Source organism: Ruditapes philippinarum, unplaced genomic scaffold (genome assembly GCF_026571515.1).
Source record: "Ruditapes philippinarum isolate M1 unplaced genomic scaffold, ASM2657151v2 ctg3567_1_1_1_1, whole genome shotgun sequence".
NCBI classification, from domain to species: Eukaryota; Metazoa; Mollusca; class Bivalvia; order Venerida; family Veneridae; genus Ruditapes; species Ruditapes philippinarum.
In genome coordinates this window covers 15,800-25,000 of record NW_026855745.1, presented here as the reverse complement: position 1 = coordinate 25,000, position 9,201 = coordinate 15,800, and the positions used below count along the sequence as shown (strand labels likewise).

The window sequence follows — 9,201 nt, the reverse complement described above, 5'->3', positions numbered from 1 at the left end:
TGAATTGCAATCCAAGACCATAATTACTTATTTATATAAAATTTAACATAATCTTTTTGTTTGATTTGTTTAGATATTGATAGAGTATCAGGATGGCACATCAACTTCAGTTAGAGAAGGAAAAATACAGACAGTGGGTAAAGGCTGGTTTAGGACTTGGATATTTAAAGGAGGGACTGGTACCATTCTGTAATGACATAGCTGACCAACAACATAAGGATATCTTACAAAACATTCGGTTTACAAAGTCACTATCATCAACTGTGACTTGTGGGGGCTGTCGAGTTGAAACTCTCAAGCCAGACCATAAGCCAGTACCTGGGAATGCTGGAAACAAAGTTTGTCCTCTTGGGCAAGTAAAATGCAACTGTTGCTGTAAGGGCAAAATTGCTTGTCCGAACAACATATGTGGCGCCATCTATGACTATATTGTGCAGCATCATGCATCTACACCACCTGCGCCAGTCTGGAAAAATAGCGAAGCTCTAAATTGGTCAACAGACCCGTGGAGCATTAGCAAATGTTTTATAAATGCTCCTGGGTACAAGGACAAGACATCAGCAGTCCATACAGATTGTACAGGGTTACTGCATGTTGTCACAAATAACATATATTTTCATAATCATATTGGAGGCATTGCTACTGGACCAAACAATCTTTTTTCAAAGGTAAATACATTTGTATACTAAATATACCCTCAATTCCATCAAATTTAGGGTATTTTATGTATGTGATTACTCAAACACATATGTTTCTTGATTACTCAACTTGATTACTATCTATATTCAGCATCAAAAGCATCAAAAGCATAAAAATTGTATATTAAGCTATCAGTGTAATTATGTAATTAAGTGATGCACATCTAGAATAGTGTTACCCTGTTCCGTCATTCCGTCATTCTGTCATTCCGTCATCATCAGTTTCCGTTCATTATCTTAAGAACGGTTGCACACATTCAACTCAAATTTGACATATGGATATGTCATAAGAAAATACAGGTCAAGTTCGAACTTGGTTATGGTTCGATGATTTTTAGCAGAGTAATGCCCCTTTTACTTTGAAAATAATATGAAATTTCAGTTTCCGTTCATTACCTCCCCAACGGTACAACACATTCAACTCAAACTTGACATATGGATATGTCATGAGAAAATACAGGTTAAGTTCAAATTTGGTCATGGTTTGATGATTTTTGGCAGAGTAATGCCCCTTTCACTTTGAAAATAATATGAAATTTACAGTTTCTGTTTATTATCTACCCAACATTGTTACATATTCAACTTAAATTTGACATATGGATATGTCAAAGGAATGGGCAGGTCAAGTTGGAATTCGGTCATGGTTTGATGATTTTTTGGCAGAGTTATGTCCCTTTCACTTTGAAAATAATATAGAGCATCTTAGAAATAAGCAGTTTAAGTTTGAATTTGGTCGTGGTTCAATGATTTTAGACAAACTTATCTTTCCTGAATGTTGGAAAATTTTGAACTTTCGGTTTCAGCACTCATATTTTTAGCCATTATTTTGGCTACAAATATGCAATACGCTATTTTTTAAAAGGTTAAGACTGAATAATTTCAGTGCCTTGAACATTGTATGAAAATGGTTTGTGTTAACATTGAAAAGTTTTAAGGGCTTTAAACTTAAAATGAAAAAAATAATTAATGCACCATCTGAAATTTTGGCTGCATGCGGGGGCATCCGTGGCATGATTAAAAATCATTATGGATAACATTTTAATTGAAGGTAGTTTGTTAATATTGACTTTTATGAGGTACATTATTATCTAAATGATTTGTGTTTTTGTTTTACAATCAAATGCATATAGAATCCGGTAAAAATATACATACATGTACAGTACAGATAACGCGAATATGGAAAATCCTCGAAGGATGAGAAATCCACTCGCAACTCCGCGAGAGTATTTGTCCATAAAAACCAGTGACTCCGCGTGAGAAACGTGTGATGAGAGTGAATCTGAGACAAAAATAACAGCGCGTAACTCCATGTCAGTGTCTAGCTGGGGTAAATAAATGCAAGTACAACCTCATTTTACATTTCATTTTAGATTACGATTCGAAAATAAAGATGAATTTTACCGTTGTTGTTTTCAATTTACCCTGAAACAGTTGAAAGGTACATTTGAATAGAAAAAACACTACCGTAAACGTCATCAAGTTTATTTTTATCCCGATTAATTCAGTCAGTAGCAATAACTACTTTCGTTTTCACTTGTGATACTTTACATCAACGAAGAATTTTCAACAACATTTTTATTTTGAATGAATAATAACATGTATATGCCTTCAAGGATTTTAGTTTAAAGGTAAAGCATTATATTAATAAATGAATAAATATAGCATACCATTACTCAGAGTCACTCTTTTTGGCTAGGAGACTCACGGAGTCCCACGGACTTAATTGTCACTCGTTATCGACACGGAGTCACTCTTTTGTGTACGAGAAATTTATAATCCACTAGGAGTCACGCTTTTTGTAATTACTCGTTACTCGCAGGAATTTTCATATTCCTCGTTATCTGTACTGTATCTTTTATCAAAATACCATTTCAGTATCCATTTACATGTATTATGTAAATGTATATAATTTCAACTAAACTTTTTTAAGCTCACCTGTCACAAAGTGACATGGTGAGCTTTTGTGATCGCTTTTTCGTTCGGCGTCGGTCCACCTATAAACTTTTACTTTAAACAACATCTCCTCATAAATCGCTAAGCCAATTTTATCCAAACTTCATAGAAATGTTCCTTTGGTAGTCAACTTTAAATATTGTTCAAAGAATTTAATTGATATGGCAACCGAAAGAAAAAACTTTAAAAATCTTCCTTAAAAAAACCAAAAGAGCTAGAGCTTAAATATTTGGCATGAAACATAGTCAGTGTCTACCAAGTGTGTTCAAAGAAAAGCCCTGGGGTCAAAATTGACCCCACGGGTGGATGTCATTGATCTTCCTTATTTGTATAAAGGAAAAAGTTTAAAAAATCTTTTTAAAAAAAAAACCCAAAGAGCTAGAGCTTAGATATTTCGCAAAGGTTCACATAAAGACCCGGGGTTAAAATTGGCCATGTCTCGGGGTCATTTATTTTCCTTGTATATGTATAGTAAATACTTAAAAAATCTTCATTTAAAAGACCCAAAGATCTAGAGTTTAGATACTAAGCATGAAATATCTTCTAATGAGCGTCTACAAAGTTTGTTCAAATAAAAGTACTGGGGTTAAAATTGGCCCGGGGTCGGGGGTGGGGGTGGCATTGCTTTTCCCCGTTAATATGTATAGTAAAAACTTGTAAAAATGTTCTTTTGAAAAACCAAAAGAGCTAGAGCTTCAATATTTATCATGAAACATCTTCTAATTGGTGGTCAAGGTCACGGCATGACCTTGCAGCAAAACCATGTCCGGCCCATTACTTTGTTATTTGAAGTCAGATTTTACAACTATTTCACAGAAATGATCACCATATTGAGACAAAATGTCGCCCGCAACATTTTGGTAGCTACCTTGAAGGTCAAGGTCACAACATGACCTTGAAGAAAAATCGTTTCCAGCCCATAACTTTGTTATTTGAAGTTGAATTTTACAACTATTTCACAGAAATGATCACCATATTAAGACGAGGTGTCTCGTGCAACTTTTTGGCCCCTACCTTTAAGGTCAAGCATGACCTTGCAGCAAAATTGTGTCCGGCCCATAACTTTGTTATTTGAAGTCGGATTTTACAACTATTTCACAGAATTGATCAACATATTGAGACAACATGTCACGGGCAAGTCGGTTGATATATCTCATTGAGTAAAGTGCAGTGCAAAGAACAGTAACTCTGCTTTGCCTAAGTTTGGAATTATCACACTTTGAAGTTTGTCTGGGACATTACTGTGAAACTACAAAAGATAAAATTTTCTGTGTCCAAAACCTAGTAGGGGAGCATCACCTGGTTCAACCAGCTCTTGTTGTTACAGTGGAAAGTTCAGTAATTCATGATTGAAACAATTAGGATACTTTCTTAACAGTTTTAATTCTTGTCTAGTTTAGTTTTATTGCTTAACACAGTATAATTATGCGTGTCTGTTGAACTTAGTTTTGTTTTACATTCAATAGGTACGTCAGTATAGAAACATGATTTTCCACTCAAGCAGCATGGAATTAGAAGAAAGTGAGGCTAATACTTACTTAGATGACATGATTGCAGTTCTACAAGATAGTAAGGAACTTGTACATCAACCAGCTGCACAACAAGCTGTACTGAAACTTCAAGATGTAAGAGTATATACATTTGTAATAAACTTATGATATCAGTTTGAAATCTTTAAAGAGTTCAGTGATAATTATTTCTATTAAGAACATCTTTAAATTCAAGATAAATTTTGGGGTAAAAATTCTCAAAATGGTTTCATTTTTTTCAAAGTTGAATAAAAATTTCCTAAAATTCATTTACATTGATAAAAAAGTATGGCAATCAGATGACTTTACCACAGACCTATTTTAGAAATCCTCAGAAAATGTATAAGTTAAAAAATGATCAATTGAGATCATTTTAAATTAATGTTTTGACCATATATATAATTTGTTGTATAGAATAGTAAGTATTATAAATCACATAGCTACTTTTTTATGAAAGAAAATATAAAAGAATTGTTATGTTTTCATTAGCTTAAGAAGAAAGACTTCATTATAACTACTGTAGACTTTGATGAAATTCTGGGACAAATCAATGAAGAAATGAAAAAAGTTCTAAAATCAATTGAAGATGCTCCAACTAATGAGGAATATGAGGAGCTTAAAAAACAATCTGAAGAACATGAAACCCAGATATTCAAACTAAATGAGGTAAACGTAACATTTCTAGTGTTTATTTCCAGTTATATACTGGTGCATGCCTTGCATACAACATGGTTTTTAGAGAACTTAGTATGTTTGTTTCCGGTAAAAATATTTGTACTTCTATTCCACACAACCATGGTTTTAAGAGAACTGTTTATTTCTGGTTGATACTTGTACATGTATTCCACAAAGCCATGGTTTTAAGAGAACTGTTTGTTTCTTGTTTATACAGGTACATGTCTTCCATAAACCATGGTTTTAAGAGAACTGTTTGTTTCTGGTTGATACTGGTACATGTCTCACTTACAAACTTGCTTGCATGATTTCAGTCGGCCATATTCCCTAGCTATGAAAGGTAACTCCCTGTTTTCCCTGTCTAAAATCCAACCAAATTATTCCCCTTTCAAATGAACTTAAAGAAGGGACCTTTTAAAAAGACTTTGTATTTATTTATTCGATTTTTTGTTCAGAAACGGACAATTTTTTCTTTACCTTTGTTTAATTTGCTTTCTATCTATATATGGTTCCTATGGTAAACATATGAGTTTTGATGGTAAACAAATGAATTTTCTGAACCGAAAGTAATCTTACACACAGCGTTGCTGTCATCACATGTAAACAATACATTAAATCGGTAAGAATATTGAGATATTTGTTTGACTATCAGTTATTAATATAGAAAACAACTATGTGTAGTTTTTGTGTATTGTTTTAATGTGTTTGTCTGATATTTTAGTTGTAAAAGCCATGTACGCTTAGTGTCGCTTCATAGCAACCGAGTTTAAAACGTGAGCGGTAACTGAACGAGATATGGCAAAGCGCATGCTCGCGCACTGACTTCCGCTCTATCGAAATACTGCATATACGTATAGCGAAAGTTCGTAAGTGTGTCTTCCATAAACCATGGTTTTATGAGAACTGTTTGTTTCTGGTTGATACTGGTACATGTATTCCACACAGCCATGGTTTTAAGAGAACTGTTTGTTTCTCGTTGATACAGGTTTATGTATTCCACACAACCATGGCATTAAGAGAACTGTTTGTTTCTGGTTGATACTAGTACATGTATTTCACAAACCATGGTTTTAAGAGAACTGTTTGTTTCTGGTTGATACTGGTACATGTATTCCACACAACCATGGTTTTAAGAGAACAAATGTTTGTTTCTGGTTGATACTCGTACATGTATTCCACACATCCATGGTTTTAAGAGAACTGTTTGTTTCTGGTTGATACTTGTATGTGTTTTCCACACAACCATGGTTTTAAGAGAACTGTTTGTTTCTGGTTGATACTTGTCTGTGTTTTCCACACAACCATGGTTTTAAAAGAACTGTTTGTTTCTGGTTGATACAGGTATATGTATTCCACAAGAGAACTTGATATGTTTTTGTCCTGGTAATATATTTGTACATGTTTTAAATACAACATGGTTTTAAGAGAGGACTGTTTGTTTCCAGTTAATATACTGGTACATGTTTTACATACAACCATGGTTTTAAGAGAACTTATGTTTGTATGGCAGACCAGTATTATTAGCTTGTCAATAAAGTTAGCAAGCTTTGTGAGTTCATGATGTCCATTGTCTGTTGTTACAAGGATTGATAAAAATTTAACTGTCCTTGGTGGAAAATTTATCACTTATTAAATACATTTACACAAAAAACACAGAAAATAAAATGGTATATAATTCAAGTACATGATAGAAAAAAAATCAACAAAAATAATTAATAGATAAATGTTATTCTGTTAAAAGCATGTAGAGCGATCCAACTTACGTTATATAACGTCACAAGTGTATTGTTATACCCCCGCACAACAAAGTTGTTAGGGGAGAATACTGGAATCTGCTTGTCCATCCGGTCTTCCGTCGGTTTTTCCTTGTCCACCCAATAACTTAACATACCTTTGACCCGCAGTCTTCATATTTGGCGTGGAGGTTATTCACGATGAGTAGATGACCCCAATTGATTTTGAGGTTGATGGGACAAAGGTCAAGGTCACAGGGGCCTTGAACGAAAAAACTTGTTCACCCAATAACTTAAGATTCCTTTGACCCACAGTCTTCATATTTGGCATGTAGTTTAGTCCTGATGAGAAATGACCCCTATTGATTTAAAAGTCACTGGGTCAAAGGTCAATGTCACAGGGGCCTTGAATGAAAAAAGCCTGTCCGCTCAATAACTTAAGATTCCTTTGACCCACAGTCTTCATATTTGGCATGTAGTTTAGTCCTGATGAGAGGTTGGTCATCATTATGAGATGACCCCTATTGTTTGTGGTCACTGAGTCAAAGGTCAAAGTCAGAAGGGCCTTGACTATACAAAATTGTGGCAAAACATCTTTAGAATCCTTTGACCCACAGTTGTTTATGACTATAAAGTGACCCCTATTAGTTTTGAAGTCACTAAGCTTTTAATTCTGAAAGCTTGTCCGTTGTCGGCTCAATTACTTAAGAATGCTTTGGTAAACAGTCTTCTTATTTGGTACTGAGGTTAGTTATGACTAGTAGATGACCCCATATTGATTTTTAGGTGTTTATGTCAAAGGTAAAGGTCACAGGGGCTTTAACTACAATAAGCCTGTCTGCTCAAATGCTTAAGAATGCCTGTCCACAGTGTATTGATTTTGACATTTCACATTTGAAGCATAATTATATTCTCATATATTCATCATAAAACACCCCCAGCAAAGCTGCATGAATTGGGAGGGTATTCAAGTCATGCAGTGGCAGTTACAGTTGAGTCAGTAAGTCAAAGGTAAAGGTCACTTTGATCTTTGCCACTAAAAACATGTAGTATACATATCTTAGTTATGCACTGGCTTACTACCAACAGATTTGGCAGGAAGGTTGTCCTTGAGCTCTAAATGACTACTGTTTATTCTAACAAAGTGGTATGCAGGGGTATTCACGACATGACAGTGGCAGTTCTGTTTTTTTGTTTGATTGGGTTTTACACCACACCGACATAGTATAAGTCATATGGCCACACTCCAGCTTTACTGGGGGAGGAATACCTCAGGTGCCCTTCCGTGCATTATTTCAGGCACAAACGGGCAGTGACCTGATTAGAACCATGGTCGTTCTCTAAGCTAGCTGGATAGCTTCCCCACATGAAATAATTCAAAGTCCCTGTCAGGATTTGGACCATCAGCGGTGAGGGGCAAGTGGTTTAAAGTCAAAGACCCAGTTCTAAGTACATCTTAATAATATCTTGTTGATTAGTTTTGAACTAAAATGTATTTTTTGGAGTAAAGAAGATGATTTGTTTTTGCAGGAGATGGCAAAAATTAAGACAGTAACTTCCTCAGGTCAAAGTCAGGCAGAGTATGAGCAAACCAAGTTAGGTGAGTAAATATTTGTTTTGATGGTGTACATACAAGTGTATGATATTGCCATTAATATAAAAAAACAGCTGAAGATCATCGTTACTTTATTATTTAAGAAATTTATTTAATGGTTTAGTACTCCGGATCATTCAATATAATTAAATTTATAATATTATAAAATTTATGCAATTAACATTTTATTATACTCTACCACATAATGTTGTTAGTGCTGTACTGGAATTACTTTGCGGCATTATTAGATCAGTCATTCTGTCTATTTGTTTCCATCATGCCCACTCTAAAAATCCCTTTAAAGATTTTCTTTAAATGCTCACCTCAACCTGACAGGGTGTTCACTAGCCACGAAATTCTGAGGGTCATTTTAACTAAGTTTTACCGACTACAAGGCCAAATCCCCATGATTTTAACAAAATTTGACCCTGTAGTTAAAATCTTGATGGTCAAATCAAGCCTTTTGGAAATTTGAATGGTCAAAGAGTCATTTCAAGGGTCAAACGGACACCCTGGACCTGTCTACCTGCACAACCAATGCCACCAATGTGCTCTAGGTAAATATCACCCTTCGAGGACAAATGCCAAAAAATCATTTTGTTTTCTTTTCTCTATAAATTTAATAACTTCTGTGTGATTTTCCTGTGTGACGTCACATGCTTTAACAAGGCAATGTGAAAAACCAATGTCTGTGCTTGGTTTGCTAAAGGTCAAGGTCATCTATGAAGGTCAAAGGTCAAATATGAAATATTGTCCTCTTCCTTTTATGCATTCCATACCCTTTGAAGATTTTTCTTTCAAAATTGACTCATATGTGAATTTTAACAAGGCAATGTTTAGAACCGATGCCTCTGCAGTGCTGGCTCACAATTTCTTTGATTTATCAAAGGTCAAAAATCAAACAGACAATAATGTATTCGTTCTATAAACCGATAATTTTTCTTTAATTTGGCATAACTGTTTACTGCAACATGAAAAGCCATGCCACACGCTGTGTCAGTTGTAGGTTTCAAGGTAAC

General features: G+C 34.7%; 1 protein-coding gene across 1 annotated transcript in view; it reads left to right on the top strand.

The window, feature by feature from the left end:
- The window catches only part of LOC132744276 (uncharacterized protein CXorf38 homolog), a 32,246-nt gene extending 23,295 nt beyond the window's left edge, over positions 1 to 8,951 (top strand). Inside the window, exons 2-5 of the mRNA XM_060732935.1 lie at positions 74 to 668; positions 4,118 to 4,276; positions 4,670 to 4,846; positions 8,119 to 8,951. Coding sequence (XP_060588918.1) covers positions 93 to 668; positions 4,118 to 4,276; positions 4,670 to 4,846; positions 8,119 to 8,196 — 990 coding nt within the window. The 5' untranslated portion in view covers positions 74 to 92 and the 3' untranslated portion in view covers positions 8,197 to 8,951. The remainder of the gene's footprint in view (positions 1 to 73; positions 669 to 4,117; positions 4,277 to 4,669; positions 4,847 to 8,118) is intronic.
- Positions 8,952 to 9,201: the final 250 nt, after the last annotated feature.